Source organism: Eremothecium cymbalariae, chromosome 8 (genome assembly GCF_000235365.1).
Source record: "Eremothecium cymbalariae DBVPG#7215 chromosome 8, complete sequence".
Taxonomy (NCBI): Eukaryota; Fungi; Ascomycota; class Saccharomycetes; order Saccharomycetales; family Saccharomycetaceae; genus Eremothecium; species Eremothecium cymbalariae.
In genome coordinates, this window is record NC_016456.1 from 98,603 (window position 1) to 123,575 (window position 24,973).

General features: G+C 42.1%; 11 protein-coding genes across 11 annotated transcripts, besides 1 other annotated feature; 4 read left to right on the top strand and 7 right to left on the bottom strand.

Moving 5' to 3' along the window:
* Positions 1 to 55: 55 nt before the first annotated feature.
* On the bottom strand, positions 56 to 1,474 carry LYS21 (homocitrate synthase LYS21; the record flags this gene model as incomplete). The annotated part of the gene is made up of 2 exons (XM_003648110.1): positions 56 to 1,365; positions 1,459 to 1,474. 2 exons carry the CDS (start codon positions 1,472 to 1,474, stop codon positions 56 to 58), a joined length of 1,326 nt encoding a protein of 441 aa, XP_003648158.1.
* A 785-nt stretch (positions 1,475 to 2,259) lies between these two features.
* Positions 2,260 to 4,656, bottom strand: CDC53 (cullin CDC53; the record flags this gene model as incomplete). The annotated part of the gene is made up of 1 exon (XM_003648111.1): positions 2,260 to 4,656. One exon carries the CDS (start codon positions 4,654 to 4,656, stop codon positions 2,260 to 2,262), a length of 2,397 nt encoding a protein of 798 aa, XP_003648159.1.
* A 350-nt stretch (positions 4,657 to 5,006) lies between these two features.
* Positions 5,007 to 6,371, bottom strand: SRF1 (phospholipase D regulator; the record flags this gene model as incomplete). Its single annotated transcript, XM_003648112.1, has 1 exon — positions 5,007 to 6,371. The coding sequence occupies one exon, from the start codon at positions 6,369 to 6,371 to the stop codon at positions 5,007 to 5,009; it is 1,365 nt and encodes a 454-aa protein (XP_003648160.1).
* A 487-nt stretch (positions 6,372 to 6,858) lies between these two features.
* Positions 6,859 to 7,836, top strand: MRX19 (Mrx19p; the record flags this gene model as incomplete). The annotated part of the gene is made up of 1 exon (XM_003648113.1): positions 6,859 to 7,836. The coding sequence occupies one exon, from the start codon at positions 6,859 to 6,861 to the stop codon at positions 7,834 to 7,836; it is 978 nt and encodes a 325-aa protein (XP_003648161.1).
* Positions 7,837 to 8,481: 645 nt separating this feature from the next.
* Positions 8,482 to 8,559: a sequence feature (Short protein (Ecym_8049, AET41345.1) was converted to a misc_feature.).
* Positions 8,560 to 9,097: 538 nt separating this feature from the next.
* VMA1 (H(+)-transporting V1 sector ATPase subunit A) lies at positions 9,098 to 12,118 on the bottom strand (the record flags this gene model as incomplete). The annotated part of the gene is made up of 1 exon (XM_003648115.1): positions 9,098 to 12,118. The coding sequence occupies one exon, from the start codon at positions 12,116 to 12,118 to the stop codon at positions 9,098 to 9,100; it is 3,021 nt and encodes a 1,006-aa protein (XP_003648163.1).
* A 382-nt stretch (positions 12,119 to 12,500) lies between these two features.
* On the bottom strand, positions 12,501 to 13,340 carry Ecym_8051 (uncharacterized protein; the record flags this gene model as incomplete). Its single annotated transcript, XM_003648116.1, has 1 exon — positions 12,501 to 13,340. One exon carries the CDS (start codon positions 13,338 to 13,340, stop codon positions 12,501 to 12,503), a length of 840 nt encoding a protein of 279 aa, XP_003648164.1.
* A 1,212-nt stretch (positions 13,341 to 14,552) lies between these two features.
* On the top strand, positions 14,553 to 15,641 carry PPH22 (phosphoprotein phosphatase 2A catalytic subunit PPH22; the record flags this gene model as incomplete). The annotated part of the gene is made up of 1 exon (XM_003648117.1): positions 14,553 to 15,641. One exon carries the CDS (start codon positions 14,553 to 14,555, stop codon positions 15,639 to 15,641), a length of 1,089 nt encoding a protein of 362 aa, XP_003648165.1.
* Positions 15,642 to 16,467: 826 nt separating this feature from the next.
* RDI1 (Rdi1p) lies at positions 16,468 to 17,073 on the top strand (the record flags this gene model as incomplete). Its single annotated transcript, XM_003648118.1, has 1 exon — positions 16,468 to 17,073. One exon carries the CDS (start codon positions 16,468 to 16,470, stop codon positions 17,071 to 17,073), a length of 606 nt encoding a protein of 201 aa, XP_003648166.1.
* A 396-nt stretch (positions 17,074 to 17,469) lies between these two features.
* Positions 17,470 to 19,242, bottom strand: RBS1 (Rbs1p; the record flags this gene model as incomplete). The annotated part of the gene is made up of 1 exon (XM_003648119.1): positions 17,470 to 19,242. One exon carries the CDS (start codon positions 19,240 to 19,242, stop codon positions 17,470 to 17,472), a length of 1,773 nt encoding a protein of 590 aa, XP_003648167.1.
* Positions 19,243 to 20,538: 1,296 nt separating this feature from the next.
* Positions 20,539 to 23,448, top strand: UFD2 (ubiquitin-ubiquitin ligase UFD2; the record flags this gene model as incomplete). The annotated part of the gene is made up of 1 exon (XM_003648120.1): positions 20,539 to 23,448. The coding sequence occupies one exon, from the start codon at positions 20,539 to 20,541 to the stop codon at positions 23,446 to 23,448; it is 2,910 nt and encodes a 969-aa protein (XP_003648168.1).
* Positions 23,449 to 23,668: 220 nt separating this feature from the next.
* Positions 23,669 to 24,241, bottom strand: RPL35A (60S ribosomal protein uL29; the record flags this gene model as incomplete). Its single annotated transcript, XM_003648121.1, has 2 exons — positions 23,669 to 24,028; positions 24,239 to 24,241. 2 exons carry the CDS (start codon positions 24,239 to 24,241, stop codon positions 23,669 to 23,671), a joined length of 363 nt encoding a protein of 120 aa, XP_003648169.1.
* Between the last annotated feature and the right edge of the window lie 732 nt (positions 24,242 to 24,973).

The window sequence follows — 24,973 nt, forward strand, 5'->3', positions numbered from 1 at the left end:
TCTCTCTCGCTCTCTCCCTATATATATATATATTTATATATATATATATAAGCCTTCAAATAGTTCTAGTCTTCTTACTCAATGGCTGATCGATGCTGAGCAGGTTGATATCATCGTTGTTTACCTTCTTGACAGTGACTTGAGGTGTAACGACCTCTGCATGGAAATCCTTGATAATTGAATCTACATCATCAATATTCAAAGATCTCACATCACCGAGTCGCTTAATCTTGGCAGTAACCTCCTTGACCTGATTGTCTGATAACTTCAAGTTCAACTGGTCAACACGGGATTTGATCGCATTCCACCCCGTCAGCCTATTTGCAAAATGGATGTACCGTGTCATACCGAAATCATGAGGATCAAGAATTTCATACGTTGAAGGGTTTGCTAGAATTGCTTTCGCATGGATACCTGCCTTGTGCGTAAACGCACAAAACCCAGTAATTGGATTGTTAAATGGAACATTAACTTCGACAGCATCCGCAACCAGATTTTCTATATCTCTGATTTTATGCAGTTTGTACTTAGACTTGACGTAGGCTGGAGCAGCGACAATCATTCTCGCCATTAGACCACCCAACGGCGTAATGCCATTCCTTTCACCGATACCCAATACAGAAACATCGATCAGCTTGGCACCACCTTCAAGCGCTGTGTAAGCGTTAGCAATGGCACAGCCGGTGTCATTGTGGAAATGACATTCTACATCACAGGAAACCACAGACTTCAATGTCCTAACGAGCTCATAAACCTGCCTTGGGTTAGCACACCCCACCGTATCCGCAATACCAACTCTATTAACCCCTACCTTGTCAACGGTCTTGTAAATATTCAACAGGTCAACAAGGTCGGATCTAAACGAGTCTTCTGAGGAAAACCTGATCTCAATTCCCTTGGATTTCACGTACTCGATAACCTCGATCGCACTGTTTGCAATGTAATTCATATCCTTACCATGCGAATATTGCCTTAAAAACTTAGATGTCCCTATAACCACATCCACACCATCCACACCTGTCTGGACGGCAATCTTTGCATCATCCATATGGCAACGAATATGTGTTAGAATTTTGGCTTTCAAGCCCAACTGGCATATCGCCTCGCAGTCCCTCCTGGACTGCTCAGAGGCTACAGGAGATGTTAATTCTATATAATCCACACCAAAGTCATCCAAAGCCTTCGCAATCTCAATCTTCTTTTCTGTTGAAAAGAATGCATTAGCGAATTGTTCTCCCTCACGCAAAGTAGAGTCAATCAACTCAAAATTGTTCACATTAGACAGATAATCTGCTGGATTTGGCCCGTACGGATTTTGCTGGAAATACGCTATTGCGTTCGTTGACTCCGTAACCTGTTTGAATTCTATATTACCCATTAGTATTAGTACACTGAACCACTTTTTAGAATAAATTTCAACGCTTCGTCGTTGATTTTTCGATATTAAGAAACACATACCTTGATCCTGACTCATGGTCATTTAATGAAAGCTATAACAAAGTAAAATATAACCTACTGGTGTTGCGCAGATATCTGAATGCAACGTCCTGGTAAAGGTTCACAAAGCAATAAAACCACAACTGATATATTTTATATATATATTCTATTCATCACAAAAAGAAATGCAACTACTTTTTTTCAAGGTAATATATTGTTACTCATCGCGCAGACTTTTCAGACTTGACGCTATGCATGACATTTCGGATGACTGACTCATGTAATCATTGCTCATGACTTAAGGCTAAACTAAGAAAATAACAGAGTAGTTCAGCAGTCATGATTCTATTTCCTGTACTTATTGGTTAACCGGAATTCTTTTTAAACTTCGTAATATTATGTTCTATAGGTGGATTGGGGAAATATTCCAAAGTATGCTGAAATTCCGTGGGAATTTCAGAGTCGCGCTGTTCAAATGAGTTGGCACAACGCATTGGGCAACTAGACCGGATATAGGACTTTAATACGGAAGGGTAGCAAGATACATTCTACTATTAAGGCTTGTTTAAGGTATTATAGGCTGTGCCAGGAATTAGTTCTGGTGAGTTATATAGACGGGGGGTGCAGGTCTGTACGGTGGTTCAACCAAGTGGAAAGTGGTGTCACGTAGTGTAGGAAGTAGTAGGCAGTGTGTGTGAGTATGCGTTGGAATAAGACATAAAGAATGCAAAAGGTTGAAATTAAGTTATGGAGTCGCAGTGAGTTACTTCTACACATTGTTGGTGTAAGATTACGTATATTTGGGAGGACGGAGGTTGCAGGTTATGCTAGGTAGTCATATGACTCGCCGTCATCACTTCTCTGGAGATATTCTTTACTGATTAAGTTGTCAATGGCTTTTTTAATGAGTGAAACCTTGGCATTGAATCGTTGATGGGATTCTGCGATACATTCATTGACCAAGGTTGCATGAGGAAGACGTCTTTTAGCTTTCATTATTCTGACAATACAGGCTTCTAGGAAAAGTTGTCGCTCTTTATTTAATTCTTTGTCGATGTTTTCGGAGTCTAGACTATCAGGCTTGCCAGGCATGGAAAGACCTATATCTCCTTTTACACCGGCTGCGAAATTTACCTTGCTTTTTGCCAACTTATATGGTGTATTCAGTTTGTACTGGGTTCCTGGTTGACCCATATTATCCAAGCCAGGTGGCGTTTGCTGTAGTAGTTTCATCTTAATGAATGGAATCATGGAAAAGATTATGTGTTGTGTAGTTAAGTTGGTACCCTCTTGGATTTGCTCGAATGTCAACATGTCGTTTCTGTTAAACATTAATATAATGGACATTTGAAACAATGTGACTGTGAAATAGAATGGGGGCCTTCCTGGTCTACCAATATCGGCCCTAAGTTCACCACGGGATAACGGCCACAACCACTTTAGTACTCTGCCACTGTGTTTTTTGACATATAGATCAACTAGTTTAAAATGTTCTGAAACTAGCTCTTGGGGTAGTTTGAAATCAACTTCCTGGTAAGGGAACGGCCACATAGTTTCTGCAAGAACAAATGGTTGGAACTCTGGATATTTTTCTTTGGAATAGTCCGCTTCACTTTTCACCAACTTATCAAACTCCTGATCGAGTTGTTTAGATAGTCTAACATCTTGAAACATTTTTGTTATCTTGCCTGTATATTCCATGCTGTTCTCACTTTGTAACCTTTGAATCACTAATTCTTCATCTTCTTCGGATGTAGATGTGCCATGGATTAGCCTTTTGGCGAAGTTCTTTCTGTAATGATACTCAAAGGCGTCCTTGTCAGTCAAGAATTTAAAGATCTTCATAATTTCATCCACAGACATATCTGTATCACTGTCAGTACCAATTTTACTCCTCTTTAATAGCTGGTCACTGTATTTGGCCAACATTTCCGGGGTCTTAGATGTGGCGTTCTTAGAAGAACCGGGAGCTAGAGCAAACTCATTGTTATTAATGTAATAACGAGATGCGTTGTCAACGGCTTTAGTAAACAAAGAATCATTCTTGAAACATTCCTGGGAAATTTTTGAGAAAATGGTATAGACGTCAATCAAAGTTTTGATGTAATCTCTTGGTGGCAATGCCACGGGTTTCTTGCCAGTATCCAAATTTTGGGCTTCTTTATGTTTATGTAACAAATAACTGACTTCCGAATGACCAACCTCTTTAACGTGTTCCTCAAATGATTTTGCAAGCTCCGGTAATAACGAAAAGTCCCTTTGCATTAACTTATAGAGGGTAGAAATTTTATTTTCATCCCTGGATTTCAGCAATAATATGAACTCCTTTTTTAATTCTTCGGCACGTTCTGTGATTAGTACTTCATTTAAAGTGTCAGATAGTGGCTTCTTGGTATGATCATCTAAATATAAGACCATTTTACTCTCCTCTTCCGCAATCCTCGAATGTGCCTCGAATATATAGTCCGTTACGCTGTGTGATTGTAAATACTCCTGGGACATCTTTCTGTAGTAATCTCTGGTACTGTTCAAAAACTCTGATTCAAAATTTTGAATATAAACATTCAAGTTCAATTTCTTTAAATCAGAAGGATCGATACCCAATGCAACAAAAGATTTGATAGCCGTTGTAATATCTGTCTGATTGACAATTTTGCCGTCTCGTTGGTACGTCAACTGTTGTAGTATTTCCTCAACTAGCCCCTTGCAATTCTTATCAAACATCACCTGCTTCCATGTTATTAAACAAAGAGTATTAACATCAAATATATTCCTTTTCCCGTCACTTCTTTCTTTCTGCACCCAGTATCTATTCATATAATCAAAGGCATGATTCAAAAATATAGCGCCAATCGTAAACCTTTTCCAGTGTCTTAGATAAAATTGCAAAAACGACTCATACTCTTCCTTCTGTAAACCAACAACATAATCATGTAGATAAGTCTTTAACTTTTCATAAATTTCACCACCAATTAGAATCGAAGATTGATTCGACTGTCTTTGAGATACATCCGATTGGAAATGTCCTGTTGACCGCGACTTGTTAACACAGTAGTTATAAATTGCTGTATAAACATCCATGTACATCGTAGCGGATAGTACTTTTTGGACTCTACCAACAGAAGGGGCTTCATCTCGGCCCAAGATCTGCCCGATACCTGGTTCCACGAAATTCCATGTGGCATCCAAATCATCTGCCCTAGGTAGTTTGTCACTCATTGTTCTTGTGCGTGATTAAACAAGTATAAGCCAGGAGTACTCTGCCACCCAAACTTTCAAGAGAAGATGTGTTCCTTTTACTGATAACTAAAACATCCTTCTTCCCTTTATGACTTTTGCCACCGCTTGTTGCTTGATGGCGCTGGGTGATTTTTGTTTATTACATCACGAAAACCGGGTAACCGATAAACCAGCTGGCGTCTCCAAAATCAAAACTGGAATATTAATTAAATTTATGGTAAGATGAGCGACAGTGTGAATTTGTAGGAGCGTTTATTCTATATATTAATACATATATTTAACTGGTAGTTTTTGTGGAACCGAAATTGGTGTCCGTGTATTTAATAAATCTATCTGGGTGAAAGCGAACTCACCCTTTCTACAACCCTTAGAATACTAATGGTGAAAGTAATAACCCACATAATAACAACTAAGAATAAAAAGGCAGACAAGGCACGTTGTTTTCGGCATATGTAGTCAATTTTTGGGACACTTGATGGGTCGTCAGTGTTAGTGCATACCCATGTCTTGTCGTATAGTGTGTTAAAGGCGAGGGATAAGTTAGCACTAGAGAAGATGATGAAGAGAAGATCTAGGAGGATTAAGCGCATTTTTCCTAGAGGGTTCCGTAGACCAAGGGGTTTGCCAGAGAATTCATCGTATGCAATATAGACCAAGTATATTATGGCAGTTGTGTTCACCACGATTGCCATGATGGTGCTAGGCTGTTGCTGAACGTCCACTGTAGTCCTGTCAGACAGCCTGTTGTGGGAATTTTGGAATATTCTAACCGCAAGCCCAAGGGCAACACAGGTGAGTATGACTATTATAAGTCGGAATGAAAGCGGCAAATATTGGCTGTCTAATAACAATTTTTTTAGGCTGGGTCCCCATTGCTGTTTCTTGCGTTGTTCGAATTGCAACCAGTATTGTTTCTTGCGTCGAAACTCAAGCTTGTGTCTGTCTACAAAAGCTTGTAACCTTCCAACCTCATCATCGTCGCTGGGATCTATTTGGCCTTGGTGAGCTTCATTAGTTCCCCTGAATATGCTTCCGTAATAGAAATGTTTCAATTGACTTATGTACTTGGTCCACTCATTTCTATCCTTCTGGTCCTTAAACTCGTAATCGTGAAGAATGGGCGCCTCAAATATCGCATTGAGCCTCTCTTCGCCCCCCCAATTGCTTTCCAAGTCTGTGAGTATGCCCGAGTTGGAGTGACGGTTGCCAGATTGCTCTAAAATCGCCCGCAACTTCTCTGTTCGAATAGGCGACGAACTACTGCTACTTGAAGAATTGCTAAACCCGCTCTGAGGCTGCGAATGAAGAGATACTTGCTTGCGCCGTTTCCCGTGCCCACCCTCAGCATCGATAGTATTCACAAACTCATTCCATTGAGCATCGTACGAAACCAAAAATGGATCTTTGAAATGCTGTGCATTGATACTAACCATATCATTCGACTGCCCTAGGGAATCCTTCAATTTCAAACGTTTAAATTGGGCGTCTAATGCAAATGGCGGAACCGTCGTGGGCTTCAAAGAGTAAGCATTCAAGCTCGTAGCCCTCACCCCATCATCTTCCCCTTCCTCTGAATCTCTTCCGTGTGCAAGTATCTGCGTCGCAGACGCCTTCTTCTGGACTTTCCAGTTAGCTGAACCTGATCTGGTCACCGATGAATGCTCATCCTCTTCCCTAGAACCTTCTGCTGGCATTATGGAATTACTCTTTTTATCAACAATACCACTCTATCTACTTTCGCCCCAGCTACGACTAGGTCTCGTCACAAACGTACACGATTGGTATTACAATCCACACTTAGTTACTATATGTTGCCTATACCTGCTTATTCTACTAAGTTCTTGTCAACCAGTGTTCTTTATGTGTTCGTTTTTGGGTCAATCTTCATTCTCTTAGGAACACAGTAATTTGTCAGGTTTTAGAAAAACGCACGGCTGAAGCACATCTATATAATGCACCTGGGGAAGTCGTTAGCAATGAACCACTACACAATTGTAGGCTTAAAACGGTGAGAGGGGCGCAAGATATTAGACTCTGTGCGACAATACAGTGGGCATCGGTCGAGCAAACAGTAGAGATATCTGCTGGTAGTTGGTATAAGGTGAGCTAAGAGGGAAAGGGTCAAGACTAGAGACGTCAAAAGAAGATACTGGAGAACGTAAGCAAGCGGCGAGGTTTGAGATGAAGACTGCGGTGCGAAGCTTGTCGATCTCGTACAAGCGGTTGGAAGGCGAACGGAGGCGTATACAGGAGTATTTGCTTGATCCTTTGAAGATTGTTGTTATTCCTGTGACTACCAGGAAGAGTTTTTTTTACTTCAAGCACACGGAGGACTACTTGAACACCGGTAATCGGTTTATTCGGTATGAGCGGAAGGTGGCTGACAAGGCTAGTGCAACTTGGCGTAAGATGGAGGAGTCGCGTAATATGATCACGGTGCGGATAGTGGGATGGATAAATTTGTTGTTGGCGCAGATATCGTGGATGGAACGGTCGCTTGCGAGCTTCCCATCCGAGTCGAATCTTCTGAAGTGTGCGCGGTCAACGACGGGGTCGAAGAAGCATGTGAGGATAGTAAGCGTAGGACATGCCGTGGAGAACACCGAGAGAGAGAAGCAATTGGAAAATTGCACTCCAAGTCCGGTGCATGTGTATTATCCAAGTAGTGCGATGTCGAAGGATAGCCTTGTCATACAGCTGACTCAGTTTTGGAAGGAGGGCCAAAGCTACCACTTGAAGTACTTGTTTTACTGTCTGCTTGCGTTGCCACTTACGATACCGATTGCGCTGGTCCCGCTTCTGCCTAATGTGCCTGGTTTCTATTTATTGTATCGTGCTTACTGCAACTACAAAGCCTACGTTGGCGCTAAGCATCTAGAATCGTTGGCCACAAGTAACTCCCGGCCGCTGGCGTTCATTGACCTCAAAGAATATTCTGATATAATGTCTGCAGTTGCGCAACCCAAACATACCAAGGGCAAGGCTGCTGCTGCTGCTGCCAGCGAGAGAATGGTGCTAAACGAACCGTTACTGCATAGGGTTCTCGACAACCTAGAGCTCCACGAGCTACGGCGGGACTTGGCCAAAGCCATCGCACAAGAAAACCGGAGGCTGGACGCAGCAGGGCGACCTACCAAGAGAAAGGAAAAATCCCTCTAAAAACACAACTACAAGGTTCGCTCTTAAATCTGTATGCCTCCTACTCTGCGTCGTACGTATGTACTTCGCTTTTAGTTTTGTATAGCTTTTAACTTGATACACCATATACCTAGTCAAAGCCTCCCTGCATGTGACTGCTCTCGCGGTCACCGCCCACACACCGGCATACAACCACACCCACACACCAGAAACGCCATCCAAACCAAAATCCCGTAGGTACCATGCGTGGCATATGACATCGCATGGTGCTTGAACCAAAGATGGCCGCCCGCTCAGGGCTTATTCCGTGCTGCGGCAGCCGTTAGCAGTCCATCCGACCCAGAACAAGCTTTTTGCAATGTCGTGCACGTAATCACGTGATCCAGAGACGAGCACGTAGCGCTTGCCGTTTTGCTCTGTTCTTGCCCGCTCCGCGCACAGCCCTGGATACTTTTCACGGGATTATTACCCGGCCACAACGGGATCCCCCAAGCGGAAGCTGCTTCCAACATCCATCTCCCTAACTCTCAATATTCTCTCCCTCAATTTTGAATCTAAAAAAGAATTTGTACAAAGATTATAACTCTCTTCCACAAATAACTTTCTTCCTTTTGATTTTAACTTATACTCTTTTCAAATAATCACAGCACTTTAATTTCATTCACAATGAGAGCTAAGTGGAAGAAGAAGAGAGTTAGAAGATTGAAGAGAAAGAGACGGAAGGTTAGAGCCAGATCCAAATAAGCGGAAGAATCATGCTTCGGTTGTGTTAGTTTAGTATAGTGAGCGTCATTATTGATGTTATCTATAGTTTAAATTGAGCAATTATGATTTTTTTATTGAACCGGTGATTCCGATAAAATTGCTTGGGACTATAAATTCAGGAGGGATGTACAATGTGCGATTATTTTATTTTTTAACTAAATACGAATTCGTTGTATATATCGATTTTATTCTATAGTTCTAATTTCATATCCGCTTTCTATCATTTGAGATGAGGTTGTGTGTAGCGTTTGTTGTGCGGTGGTTTTTCAAATGTGTGTTTGGAAGAGATTTTGAAGAGGTATAGTTTAAAGTGAAGGGTGTATATAATATACATCGTTTATGTATGTCGGTCCCCTGTAAGCGCAATCGTTCGTTCCTGAAAGGGGGTACTTCCAAATTGATTCGGTGAGCATTTTGGAAGGCGGCTGCAGAGTGAGGGAGAGAAGCTGGTGATCAATTTTCACCAGAGACCAATTAACAACACAAACACGCCGTTCACAGGAACAGGTTGTTGAACTCAATCGGTGGACTCAGCAAAGCGTTCCTGGATTGTGGCAAACAGCTTTTCAAACTCTGCGTGCACTTCTTGTTGACCTCTGCTGGGCTCTAAAAACTTGGATGAGGAGACAGCGTGCTTAACGTCACTAGTAATATCAGTCAACTTTGCCCAGTTAGCGCCATTGGAGACACTTTTTTGAGCTTCTTCATAGTAAGACACGAACGCTTTCATCATATCGTAGGTCTTCCAGATTGGACAGAAAGCATCGTAGGTGGAGTATCCATTTTGCTGCAAGAAGTCTTCTTTTATTAAGTTGGCAACGTCTAGAACAATTTTATCACTATCAGATAATGCCGATTTACCCACCAATTGCACCACCTGCTCTAACTCTTCTGCGTTGGACAAGATCTCTCTAATACGAGTCCTCAATGCAGGTAGTTCTGGATAGTTCGCGTCGTAGTACTTGTTCAAAGCATTGGTGTATTTGGAATATGAAACAGATGTGTTAATGGATGGGAAATGTTTTCTCTGTGCCAATTTCTTATCCAACCCCCAGAAAACCTGTGTGATACCTAATGTAGCCGTGGTAACTGGATCGGAGAAATCACCACCTGCTGGAGACACCGCTGCAACAATGGAAACCGATCCAACACGGTTAGGGGATCCCAATGCCACAGCTTTACCTGCTCTTTCATAGAAGGAGGCTAACTTAGCACCTAGATAAGCAGGGAAACCTTGGTCTGCAGGCATTTCACCTAAACGTCCCGAAATTTCTCTCAAGGCTTCGGCCCATCTGGAAGAAGAATCCGCAATCATGGAAACATGCTTGCCTTGGTCTCTGAAGTATTCGGCTAAAGTAATACCGGTGTAGATAGACGCTTCTCTGGCGGCGACAGGCATGTTGGATGTATTAGCTACCAAGGTCGTACGCTTCATGATTGGCTCCTTCCTACCATTCACCTCAGTAAACAACTCTGGGAATTCCATCAAGACCTCAGCCATTTCATTACCACGCTCACCACAGTTGTGGACCAATACCTGATTGTTCAATAGAAATACACGATCAGAGTCTTCTGGTAGAGTAATACCAAAGTAGTTATCTTCTGTCATCTTCTCGACGATAAACTTCAAATGTTTAGGTTTACGCACAACATGTTCTGGTTTTTCAACTGCAACTGTTCCACAAATACTGAGAACAGATTGTAGAGCAGAACCTCCACAAATTTTAAGGAATCCAGGCTCTAGCTTTATCTCCAAACCTAGGGAACCTGCAACTTTTGAGGCTCCTTCTAGAGATGACCGTGGCAGACTAATGACTGCTGCCAAATCACCAGTTGCTTCGTTGACAGAACCTGCAGCATCAACCAATCCCGCTAAAAAGCATTCCCTAGAGGTGATCGATTCGGATCGCAAAAAGGATGGGATAGTTTTCTCTCCTGCGTTGGTGAATCCGAATTTGGCGATAACATCTGCCATTATCGAATTCTTCAAGCTCAATCTTATAGATTTGGAAACACCTTGTTGTCTCTTTACATGCAAGCCCAATAGCTCCACAGCACCTTGCAAACGTGAAAATACTTCAGCTGTGACTTCTATCTCGTTAGATTGGTTACCAGACCACAGACCCAAGAAATAAGCCAAGATAGTAGCGGCTTCACTAGGAAGACCGTTTTTTTGCGTAGCCAGGTATTGCGCAAGTTGATGGCCTTCATATAGAATTGGACAGACCAACTGGAAGGTGGCTTCACGGACAGCAGGATCCATATTTTCAACGTCTCTAGCTTCAACAGTCCATTTAAAATTCTCTGTTGGTTGCTGCGAACAAAATTGCTGCAATTCCTCGATACAAGTAAATGATTTAGTAAACTGTTTGCACTGTTCAATTACTCTACCATCTTCAGTATGCTCGTAACACATGCCGAAATATTTAACAGAAAGAATGCCGCCACTTTGAGAGCTAACTTTTATAGAACTTGGAGTTTCAACAACCAATTTATGGCTAGCATTACAAACATATGCATGTTTAGAGGAAACGTCTTTGACAGTGTACATAACCTCACGACCTCTTGGTAGAGCCATAACCTCTTGAGACTGTCCATGCTGACCCATAACGTATTCGCCAATCTTAACATTCTCAATTGCTTTGATAGAGCCATCAGCCATCAACACCTCGGTTCCCTCGCCAAAACAACCGACATATATGATGGCATCTGAGTTGGAGTATTTAGACAAAGACTGAGAAATAACAGTCTTACCGCACCCAAAAGCACCTGGAATACACGTAGTACCACCTTGCACACATGGAAATAACGAGTCCAAGACTCTCTGTCCTGTCAATAACGGATGATCTGCTGACAACTTCTCAGCAACAGGCCTCTGAACACGAACAGGCCACGTATGGTACATAGAATACGAATATTTCCCCCCGTCAAACTCAACTTCCAACACATTTTCATCAACAGTATATTCTCCTGCAGGTGCGATCCAAGTAATGGTACCTCTAGCCCTAGGAGGCAACAAAATCTTATGATCCTCTAACAAGGAATTCTCATATATAGACCCGAAGATATCACCACCAGAGATATGATCTCCAACACCAAGCTTGCCTGGCGTAAACTGCCACTTGACATCTCTACTCAAAGAAGGCGTATCAATCCCTCGAGGTATATAAATCGATTGAGATATATCCCTAATCGCCTTCAACGGCCTCTGGATCCCATCATAGATCGTCTCCATTAAACCAGGACCCAACTCCACAGAAAGCGGCTTCCCAGTCCTCAAAACAGGATCCCCAATGGTAACTCCTGCTGTCTCCTCATACACCTGGATCGTCGCCTTGTCCCCGTCAATCCTAATAACCTCTCCAACCAAATTATCATGTCCAACCTTCACCAACTCGTACATAGCACACCCAATCATATCCTCCGCAACAACCACAGGCCCAGAAACAGAATAAATCTGCCCATACTCTGACTCCCCATGATCCTCCAAAGAGATCCTCTTGATTTCCTTACGAGCGTTTTCTATAGCTCCAGCCATGATATTTTTTAACTTTTTATTTTCTATTAAACAAAAAAAGTGAACTAGTTCCTAAATTCCTCTGACTATTCAGCTGCAAATGCTTATATAGGATACCAATTCTACCTTCTGATGATACCTTAGTTACCCTATTCCGTTACTCAAGCCTTTCTAAGCGTCAAGACCTTGTGCAAATCCCCCCTGTTTCGTTACAAACTTTCCAACGTGAGGGAGGGTGAAAGAGGGCGTAACCGAGCGCCTCGACCTGCCAAGGGCGCGGGACGGACACACCAGAACACGGTGGAGATGCTGGCAATTAACGATCTCCATGCTGAGGTGTATGGATGCAGCACAGCTCTCTTCTGAACCCAGCCTGAGTTTATTATATATGCATATAGAGGGGCTAGTATAAATCCTCTTCTATGTGGCAGACTAGCAAGTTGTTCAAGTCGAACCAGAAATCTTTCCAGAACAGACACCAGGTATGCCAGCTGGATTGGTGTTCTAGATCGGCCACGCCGGCGCCAGCGCCGGCGCCAGCGTGCTGGCGCTGGGAACCGGGCAGCTGCAGCTGCAGCGATTCGTGGTTATCCTGCTGTCGTTGGCGCTGTAGCGTTGGTGGGAGGTAGTACGACGGGACAGGGAATTTATACGTGTTTAGAGTATTTTCGATGTCCTCTACAGGCGCAGAACGTGGCGTTGCAACACTCGCCCGGATTGGGAACGCAACCGGCGTCCGTCTACTTGTAGAAAGTGTGTCAAAACACAGACCCCTACATTTGGGACTGACATCCTCCCCGGAAGCCGCTGGCGGAAGGGAATAATCGCTCAACGTATCGTCATTATCCTCAACAACCTCCCCATGCCCGCCACTGTCCTTGTTCCAGCATTGCTGGAACATCTGCTTCATCTGCTCGATGGACTCCGTAAGATCCTTGCCAATTGCCTTGGGCTCACTGAAATCCTTCTGGTATGGATGCGTCCCGTGGATCGCAAGGGACGACCCAACATGAGACGACGCCGGAGGCCTCCACCGCACCAAAGCATCCTCCATCCTATCCAACAACCTATTGTACGTGGGGAACACCCGCTGATTCTGCTTTTCAATCACCAACTGCCTAATCCCATTCGAGGTGTGCGGGAGAGACTGCACATTCGTGGGCACATAACTAGGAAACGTTATGTCCTCATTGTCAAGTACAAAACCAACCGTGTGTGGCAAAAATTCCTTGAAAGATGACATATTTTATCCGCATCCTATGGACTAATTGCTCTTGAAATAACACAAGTATATTTTGTAAAATTAATCTTTTATTTCTCTGTGTCACTGACACCTCAAACGTCGAAAACCTTTCCGTCCTTGTATGTCACCCAAAATTCCTGAATCTGCTACCGATCACCACCTACAACTTCCAAACTCGAATGCTACCACCTCAAAACAGTAAATACATAAAAAAGAGAATGCCACACCTGAAACCACACTACCGTCCAACGCCCACACCCTCCTGAACCACACACATAATCCCTGGCCCGTCCTACATATATATATACATACACCCTCCTCCTCGTCCTCCGCTGACACAACAGAACGACAGCACCACACAGCACGCAATGGACCAGGGTTACCCTCCCTTGGTGAAAAACCGAAAACACGACCTTCCCAAACTGGATTTCGGATCACGATGGTGCCCGTCGAACTCCCCCCGCCCCCTCTTTTGCCACCAATCGCTAAGGAAAAACAAAGGCTAGGTGCACAAGTTTACGACCAACAATCCGCACAAGAAAGGTAGATTTATAGCAGTTGTAGGAGTATCTAATTCATCTATCGCATCAAGCGTTTGGACCACAAGAAGTGAGAAAGAGGATTAATTTGATATTTTTTCAGGCTGGTGAAAATACATCATATATATCCCAGTTACAACAAGCAACAACACGACCTTTTTTGTTGATATTTTTTTCTACGTGGAACGTATTATCATTATTATCACTGTGCAATTAGAAACTTGTTTAAATAAAAAGTTGAAAGTTGATTAAGGATAGCGAGCCTAAGTGATCGATCAGGTTATAAGCAATTTTTCTTTGTTAGCTGCTTGGTTCTGTGCCTGGTTTGTTTTGGAAAGAGGAAAAGCAAGAAAGAACATAGATTTTTATTAGAAAGTCTAAATTTTTTTTGGGAGGAACAAGAATTGTACATTATTAGTCGAGGTTTAGTCTGTTGTAGACTGAGTATTGCAGCGTTTGCCGGGGATATCTTCAACCCCCTCTTTTGTGCATTTGCAAACAGAAAGACATTTTGGAGTGTTTGTTTGGTTATAGACGCAGGAATTGCCCTCTTGTGTGAGCTGGTATAGGCAGGCAGCCCCTAATAATAATTTTCCATTGCCAGCAAGCATCTTTGTTTTTGAGAGGTTTGAGAAAGAAAAAAAATAGCGAGTAAAAACCGGGACAAGACAGCATGGATATAGATAACGATGTACCAATGAAGGACGCGATGGAGGACCATTTGGATCAAGCTATTGACGAGGATTCAGGCGGGGGGTCTGTTACTTATTTCAATAATGTAAGTTGGCGTAGTGTTTCGGGGATAGCAGACAGCAAGTCGTCGAAGCCGCTAGAGCTCACGGCATCGAATATAAATCAATTAGACCAGTGGATAGAGCACTTGTCGAAGTGCCAGGTGCTTTCTGAGGAGGATGTGGGGAAGTTGTGCAGGATGGCTGTGGATGTGTTACAGTTTGAGGGAAATGTGCAGCCGGTTAGCGTGCCGGTAACGATATGTGGTGACGTGCACGGTCAGTTTCACGACTTGATAGAGTTGTTCAAGATTGGGGGTCCGTGTCCGGACACGAACTATTTGTTTATGGGTGATTATGTTGATCGTGGGTATTACAGTGTTGAGACGGTGTCGTACTTGGTGGCGATGAAGGTGCGGTATCCCAATAGAATCACGATTTTAAGAGGCAATCACGAGTCTAGGCAGATCACGCAGGTATACGGGTTCTACGATGAATGTTTAAGAAAATACGGCAGTGCCAATGTGTGGAAGATGTTCACAGACTTGTTCGACTATTTCCCGATCACCGCATTGGTAGATAACAAAATCTTTTGTCTCCATGGAGGTCTCTCCCCGATGATCGAGACGATAGATCAGGTTCGTGAGTTGAATAGGGTGCAAGAGGTTCCCCACGAGGGGCCTATGTGTGATTTGTTATGGTCGGATCCTGATGACAGAGGTGGCTGGGGGATTAGCCCTCGTGGTGCGGGTTTCACTTTTGGTCAAGACATTAGCGAACAGTTCAATCATACCAATGACCTATCGTTGATTGCAAGAGCCCACCAGCTAGTTATGGATGGTTATGCATGGTCCCACCAGCAAAGTGTTGTCACAATATTCAGTGCTCCAAACTACTGTTATAGATGTGGTAATCAAGCGGCAATCATGGAAGTCGATGAAAACCACAACAGACAGTTTTTGCAATATGACCCATCTGTAAGGCCTGGTGAACCTACTGTTAGTCGGAAAACCCCTGACTACTTCTTGTAGACAGCTTCTATATCCGCCCCTATTCCGTTTTCCTCCCACACTTTATTGCATATTAACGAACAACTGAGAGGAATTCCAAAGAAAAATTCCAAAAAAGGAAAATTCTGAATTTGAAATGAAAGCCCCTATCCTATCATATATCTACCCAGACACATATATCCCCCTTCTATCTGCGACCCCGTAACCTTTCGTTCAACTATGTCATCCTTCCACCCTCCACCCTTCACCCTCATCTGTATATCCCTCTTCTGTTCTAATCGGTCTCATCTTTTTCCCCTCCTTTTTAAACTCTGCCGTATGTGTATTAGATAACTAACCTATTAACCAAACCTCCATCAGTTAAGTCCTTAGATACTACTAAAAAACAAATACTATCTATGTTTGTATATTTTTTACTTTCTTTATCATTGTTAGTATTATAAGTATGTTTTCGTCCTTTAGTATAAGAATCGACCACTGTATTTCAATCTTCATACAGAGCTTCAAAACGGGCACAATCCGCCTCGGAATTCTTACCCTCGAAGCAGCAACGCACACAGGCCTACGTGCTCCAACGTGCTCGAGCCCCTTGCCTACGGCATGATCCCCAAATAGTTACTGCAACGGTTCTCAGTGCATATTCTCGAAAAAATAATGAACAAGACTATAGGAGGCTCAGATCTCTTCAAAACTCCTCAAAACTGTACCCAGACGTAGTTGAATTAAGCCGCAACCGCAGATGATAAAATAAGAAAAAAAGCTAAGGTGTTTAATACAAACAGCAGTATATTATTTTCTTCTTTTAACCATATGTGGTTTCTCACTAAAAGGCAATAGAGTGGTAAAAATGCCAGAGGAACAGGAATTCAGCCAATTTGATGATGCTGACCCTAGAATAAACTATAAGGTAAGAGCTAAGAAGACTCTCGAGGAATACAAACAGTTGGATGCGGAAGATGAGTCCCTTGCCAAATGGAAAGAGTCTCTTGGGTTGTCCAATGATATTCTTCCACTAGAGTTCCCGGGTGATAAGCGTAAGGTTGTAATCAAATCCATCAACCTACTTGTCGATACCGAGGCTGAACCGATTACTTTCGATCTAGCTACCGAAGAGTCCATTAAGCAGTTGGCCTCTATAAGATACAAGATCAAGGAGAAAGCCGTTTACAAATTGAAAATCACTTTCAAAGTGCAGCATGAAATTATCACTGGTCTGAGATATGTTCAGTACATTAAGAAGGCAGGTATTTCAGTGGATAAGATTGATGATCACCTGGGCTCCTATGCACCTAACACCGAAACGAAGCCCTTTTATGAAGTAGAATTGCCAGAGAGTGAGGCGCCTTCAGGTTTCATAGGAAGAGGTTGTTATAGCGCAGTTTCCAAATTTATTGATGATGACCAGACCAATCATTTAACGTTGAATTGGTCCGTCGAAATTGTCAAGAAATGATAAGCTAGCCCTTAGCCCTAGTCCCCTTTCGCCATCTCGCCTCGGTGTCCTCAATTTTTCATCCATGTGTTGAAGCAAGCTGATACCGGCCTTAAGCTGCCGATCACAATCTCAAAAATCTTTAAATACTAAGATAAAATAGAGGCAAGTACATATTCTAGTTGTCTAGTCTGTCGAGCCGGCAACATTGACGCGCACTCATGTAAATTCATGCATGGTTTTTGCTCAGTGACCACTTTTTTCAGACGTCTAGTTCGCATGACGTCTGTGGTTCTTTTTAAAAATACAAGCATAACTGACCGACTTTGGTGAAAATAATAAGTAGGGTTTTTTGTAGAATTTTAAAGTTCCATAATATCTTAGTTCTTCTTGCTATGGTCGTTGTATTAAAAGGCTTCAGTTTTTGATTTTCGAGCTACCTTCTCCTCCTGCATCAAGTTTTTTTTTATGGGGTACTGTAGTGTTAGCGGGTTTGTCAGTGATTGAGCTACTCGGGGGAGTATTCATTAAGTTCTGATGGGTGTCGTTGATCCTAGAAGGCTTTGAGTGGCTCGCAGAAGGAAGACCGCCAGTGTTTGTTAGATGGTAGAAACCATTAGTTTGCCGAGGATTTATAATGGGGGTGGGGCCTGCACCAACCACTGCCTGCCCAGTCTGCATTGCCTGAGGGGTTGTTACATGGATATTGACTGCAGAAGGGTACCCTTGCAAAGGAACTGGATGAGGTGGTGGGGCGAACAGATACTCCATTGGCGGGGCAGAGGAGGTCGGGGAATATCCAATCATGTACTGAGATGGATGGTAGTAGAAATTTTGATGAAAGTGTGGCACATATCCTTGAGGCAGGTATGCAATGTGGCCTTCAAACGGCAACCCACCTTTGTTTAAACCATTGTTAGTTTTAGTGGCAACATCGTCATTGTTATTCCCAGGACAGTAGCAATAAAATTGGTTGTTAGCTTTATATCCCTTTTGGTAATGTGTTTTCCGCTTATGGTTATTGGGGCGACGATTACTTGTAGGTGCATTTTCGCTTCTTGAACTATCTGGACAGGTACTGCTGGCATTGGGGCCTTTTTTATGGGATCTGCTGGCGTGCTCTTTGCCATCGTCACTTTTGCTCTTCATCCTGCTGCCTTTTCCGCACTTATTATAATGACTGTTGTCATCACTCGCATTATTGTCACCAACTTGAACGGTTCGATAGTTCATTGTAGAAGTTGACAAAGCACCGACAATCTTGTTGAATTTGTAGCGAGAGGTCTCAAATTGGTGAGGTTGGGGAGAATCATCTGAACTAATCATGCTACTAATAGAGTCAGAACTGCTAGATTTTTTGGGCGTATTTGGTTCATCTAGGAGATCTGTCTTCTCGGTTTCATGACTTTGATTTTGTTCATTGCTATCTCTAGGCAAATCTGTTGTGGATGAGTTCGCTGAGGAATCAAGCGGAGATACTACATCCATAACTGATGAACTTCGACTCGTAACATCGTTGACATCCTGAATGACAGATTTGAATCTCGCATGCTGGGTCCTGGTTAATACTTTATATTTATTAGGCTTGTAATGATGGACCTGCTGCTGCTGCTGCTGCTGCTGCTGCTGCTGTTGTTGTTGTTGTTGTTGTTGTTGTTTTTGTCTAGACAAGGTTTCACGCTGAATCTGGGGATACGCATTTGGCAGTTGCTGTTGTCGCCGGTTCATGATCTTACTTGTAACATGCGAACAGGAATTGTTCATAGCTGCTATTGCTGCTTTCTTGAAATATTCTGGTGCAAATTGATAAAGAATACTCGGATCCAAATCCTGCAACAGAATTTGCCCGTTCCATTCAACGTAACTATTGGACGAATCGAGATATCCATGATCTACATTCGAAGGTTTGAAATCTTCGTTTTTGTATATTACAACACATCTATCTTCGTCCTTAGACACTATATGTGGTAGTCCATGATAATCTGCAGAATGATGAGATAATAGCCGGTAGTACGAGTTCATCGGTTGCAGCTTATAAGTCATATCTTGTGACTCAATGAAACATAACAAATTACTTTCCAACTCTATCAGAAATGCTCGGTCCTGTGGCTTCTGAAAAAGAGCAACCAACAACGCAGGAGTTAGTTTCCCATGATCTAACCTAATGTTCTGAAACTTGGATTTAGTCATAGCTATTAAACACAATAACAATACGGGCCAGGGAACAATAAATTAGACAATATGCAAAAAAGCGAGTCAAAAATATATCTCAATAATGCTAAAAAAAAGTCCTCCTTCCCACTATCAGTAATCTTAGATACTGACAGCTCAACAATGTTATAGATATATTAATCCAACAAAAAGACTTAGTGTGGTAGGCGGGGTGGTGACGATACGCTGGTAAGAATGCCGTTAGCAATAATAGCGACAGCAATCACGTTATCGATCTGTAAATCTTTCTTTCTGCAACCACGACCAAGCAAAATTCGATCTTAGTACACCTCTGTTATATGTATCGCCCGCTGTTGCAACCTCTAAATAAGTTTGTTGCGAAACTGATCTTGCCTCGTCTACTATTCCCTTCTACTGAGGTCCTACATCGCTTTGGGAAATTCATAAACTGTAAACACAACAATAAAGAACAGCAACAGCAAAAACTCTCCTTTGTGCTATAAATACTCCTTTGCTGACTCTGTCCCAAAAGCAGAATAGCCCGTATCATCAGTGCCTTCACGCCCTCTAAAGTACGCTTACTTTCGTGCACTTCCCTCCAGCTCATTCAGCCTTTCATCAGTGCATTCCTCTCTACAATATTTACAATCGTCAGTAACAAAAATAATGCTAACTTACATAATAACCCCTTGGTCAGCTGAACCGCCGTCACTGCAATCCCATGTCCTCTACAACTTATACGAGGCTAACGCCCACAGCATTCAACTGCCTGGCTTCTCTCAGCCAGACTTTCTACATCAGCACCGTTTTATCACATATTTCTTCCACACTACTTATATAACCCACACACATTTCTGTAGAATTACTTGTGCACCATTTGAGCCGTCGCATTCATCTATCCTCGAGCAATCCCTCTTTTTTCCAAATTCTGCGGTGTTAGCAGCTGCAACTTTATCGAACTTCGACAATTCTAACAATGGAGACGCAAGATGATGCTGTCATTCACCGCATGTTCTCGAGCTTGCAGAACAATAAGAAACTGTATCGGCGCGGCGTTTCGCATCATTTAATAATCACGTGATATACAATTTTATATCAGAAATTAGAAGAATATTTCTAATTTCTGATATCAATTTTCACGAAGATTGCTCTGTAGGTCATTTGTTGAGTGTGGGTGGCTGTCACCGTAAGGGACTAATTGTCCATTAGTACAAGAACAAGTTACAAGCAGAGCGAACAGAGGTCCATCACTAGAAGCTCTTATAACAGAGGTGTATTTTGGTTCCCGTAGGATAGGCAATAAGGACAGTGATGATGGCTAGCACCGTGGCGACGATTATAAAGGATGTATTATGTGTTACAAGTGACCCCACGGATATGTCGGCCCGACCCGGTAAATACACTTTGATTAATCAGGATGAGGTTCAAGGTTCGTCAGAGCTGTCATTGGATTCTGTTGATGCAATAATTGTATCACAATTGACCGAAGACGGAAATTTGAAACTTCAACCTATGGCTTATTTACACGGATCGTTTCAACGTTGCCAGCAGCTGAAACGCATGAACAAGGGCAACACAGATCATACGGTACATCTAGCACTTCAGGAACTTGAGCGGTTAATTCTTGGGTATGCGGTTGTTTGTTTTCAAATTGAAGAGTTTGCGATTGGTGGTGATTTCCTGATTTATGTCAAGGATATTGTTCAAAAGCTAGACCAGTATTCGGACTTTCTCTCTGCGTTGATTCAAAGGGCGATTAGAGAGGACACTATTTTTGAGGTATGCAATAGTTTCTTTGGCTCTTTATTAACGTTTATCAAGGAGATGAATGACTCGAAAACGAATAAATTTGATTTGAACGATACGACGTACAATCAGGTGTTAACATTGTATGAGTTGTTTGTGTCCTTTAAGCCTGTGGCAGCAATCTTTACGCAACTAGATGGCTTTTATGCCCCTTATGATACCAAGCCAAATCAATTAGAACGCATAACTTTGTTGGGGCCTATTCTAACATTGTCGCCAATGAACCCTAATGTTGCAACCAGAAACTATGGGGATAATATGGAACGCACCCAGCAACAAACCAATATGCTTCATGAGTCTTTACAAGCAGAACACAAAGTCGTGCTTGAACGGTTGTTTTTCATCGTGGACAAGATCATCAGAGGATCGTCAGAATCACGTACCGGGTTATTGTCCTATTTCGCCCAAATTGTGAACAAAAATCATTTGCGTAGGGGCGACCACGCTCAACATAATAAATTATCTTCAAATGCTTTCATGACAAACATTACATTAATATTGGTTAAATTTTCACGTCCGTTCCTCGATAGCACACATAAAAAAATTGACAAGATAGATGTTAACTATTTCAATAACCTGAATTTATTTATTGATTTATCCCAAGAGACTCGTATGAATTCGGACTTCAAAGAGGCAGATGAATTTCATGATAAAAATAGAAAGTCTGAGGACAATAGACCAAATTTTATTAGTGATTGTTTCTTCTTGACGTTGACGTATTTGCATTACGGGCTTGGAGGCACATTGCTATATGATGAAAAGGTTACTCCACAATTAAAAAGAATGAAGCAAGAACTACAAAGAATAAAAGATGCTGCAAACAGCACAGCTGCAACCGATATATTTGCAAGGTTTGCAGCAATGCAATTACCCAGTTTGGAAAAGACGTACATCACATTGCAATCAATAATGGATGCTTTACAGGGATTCTTTTCCAATAAATCCCTACAATCAGAGGTTTTTGAGTTTATCTGCGGTGTCTCAACATTTTTAAACCGTGTCATAGATCCAGCTCATGACTATCCGTTCAAGCAACTCAAGTTGCCCTTGATTCCAGACCAGGTGGGGGTCGAAAATGTTGACAACGCAGAATATTTAAGAGCCCATGCACAAGTACCATTCAAGTATTACCCAGAATTTGTTGTTGAAGGTGCTATAAACTATTGTCTCTACATTTCAAAATATGTTAGCAATCCAATGTTTAGACATCCAAGATTGCATTCTTTTGTTGAGTTAGCAACTGTGATCTTGCGTTGCCCAGAGCTAGTTTCCAACCCCCATTTGAAAGGTAAATTGGTGCAAGTGCTTAGTATAGGAGCTACTCCCTTGGGTGATAATTCCCCTGGCTTTATGATGGACATTTTTGAAAACAATGATTTGGTCAATAAAAACATATTCTATGCCTTACTAGACTTTTACGTTATTGTGGAAAAGACAGGTTCTTCTTCGCAGTTCTATGATAAATTCAATGCTCGCTATAGTATTTCCATTGTTTTGGAAGAACTGTACAAGATACCTGCATATCGTAATCAATTGTTGGTGCAATCTCAAAAGAATCCAGATTTTTTTGTAAGGTTTATTGCACGTATGTTGAATGATCTAACCTTTTTGCTAGACGAAGGTCTGACGAACTTAACGGAAGTTCGGAATATTTCCAAAGAACTAGAACTTCGCGCACGCAATGCACCACCAACAAGAGAAGAGGACAATGAAGAATTACAGTCAAAACTAGCAGCAGCAGAAAGGCAGGCTAAATCTTCATGTAGTCTAGCAGACAAGTCTATGACTTTGTTCAATGTTTTCACTAAGGATATTCCTAATGCTTTCGTAACTCCGGAGCTTGTTGACAGACTTGCTGGTATGCTAAACTATAACTTGGTGTCTTTAGTAGGCCCAAAATGCCGCGAATTAAAGGTGAAGGATCCCAGTAAGTACCAATTTGATCCTAGGTCATTATTGAAAACTCTCTCCGAAGTCTACATTAATTTATCAGGAGAAGACGAATTTATTTCTGCTGTAGCAAGGGATGGCAGATCATTTAACAAAGAACTATTTGACCGTCTAGTTCACATTTTAGGCCATAAAACAGGATTAGCAACTCAGGAACAATGCGAAAAATTGCTTGAGTTCGCCAGCAAAACCCACCAACGCATGTTGGCTGCGGAAGAAGAGGATTTGGATATGGGCGACGTACCCGAAGAGTTCCTAGATCCTTTGATGTATACAATTATGAAAGATCCAGTTATACTACCTACTTCTAAGGTAACAATCGACAGGAGTACAATCAAAGCACATTTGTTGAGTGATTCCACAGATCCGTTTAACAGAACGCCGTTGAAATTAGAAGACGTTATCCCAGACGACAGCTTAAGGCTAAGGATCGAAGAGTTTAAGAGGACAAAAATACAGAATAAGTAAACAGCTCTTTATCACACATGTATTCGTTGTTTGGTTATATAAGTCTACGTATTCCACAAATTTAGCCATTTCGCTGCCTCATTTATTCATCTTACTATTGTACTGTCAACATTGTTTGTTGTTTCTTTGCACAACACCCGATGTGATAATAACTTAAATCTGAAAAATTATATTTTTTAGAAAAGTAAACTAATTAACATACAACGTATTACGTAGACGTTTAAGCCTTGATAGCGTACTTTCTTTGTGGGAAAGCAATTTGCTTCTTTCTTTGCTTCAAGGTAATCTGGGAAGCTTCGAACTTGGTCAAAGCCCTTCTCAAAGCTCTGGTCTTCTTAGCCCTCAAATCCTTTGGCTGGTACTTCTTACCCTTGTACAATTCTCTGACAGCTTGTCTTTGGTTTTGGTTAATGACGGTTAGAACACGAGCAATGTTCTTTCTGACAGTGTTGATCTTTGGCAAAGATGGTCTGCTCAACTTCTGGACCTTCAACTCAGCCAACTCCTTCTTCAAGGCGACCAACTGCTCCTCCAACTGCTCCTTGGACTTGGTTCTCAATTCATAAGCTTTAACACCGGCCTGATATATCATAGTTAGTACTTGCTCGCTGACTTTACGGCGCCTCCTACTTGGTCGTGTGCAGCATCCAACCCGCAATATGACTCTCTCTCAGATCCAAACTTCTTCCTACTCAAACATAAAACCCAGCCTTCTGAATACAATCAACATCACCACTATATTATATTCCAAAAGAATACCAGCTGGACTCCTTGCTTTTCGAGTACAAACCATACATTTCAAACTTTCAATACTTCGACCATCTAACACTTTCTCCCATCGAAATAGTCTTGCCCTACAACACTTCACACAGTATGACTAGCGCTCAATAAACACCCAGTAACACATCACATACCATTTTGATCGATCTTGCACTGTTTCGTACTAACTACTCCCATAACTAATTCAACCTTTAGCTGAATATAGTATTCTGTTAGATGTGTTGAGCTGCGAGCGCGGTGGCTTCCGGCTCCTAGTTCGAGAGTGAGTCGCTTTTGGAATTTTTTCACATCAGATTTCCGTACAAAATCGGTAAATTCTCCTACAGGGCTTTCTGAGCGAGATATGGGCTTTCCACCCACACCTCATTAATATAATATTCAGAATGTGTGGGCGGTATTCAAGCAGTCACATATATGTTTGTATCACGTGCTCTTATTTATTCCACCTCAAGACGTACTTATGGTACTTATGGTATGATATATATATGTACCCTGCGTTCCAATCTGCCACTACTCCCAAGAGTAATTAACAAATGAAGCGTGGCCGCCGCGAATTGCAGCAGACATAATTTGTATCTTTATACTGGAAGAGTTTGAATTTGTACAATGTTACGTAACAGGATTGAATACCAGTGGATACATACATACACACAGCGGCGTAAAGGTAGCAAAAACAAAGCTGTTACCAAATACTTGTAATAACAATTGTTTTTTCTTGTATGTATTCGAAATAAAAAAAAAGGTA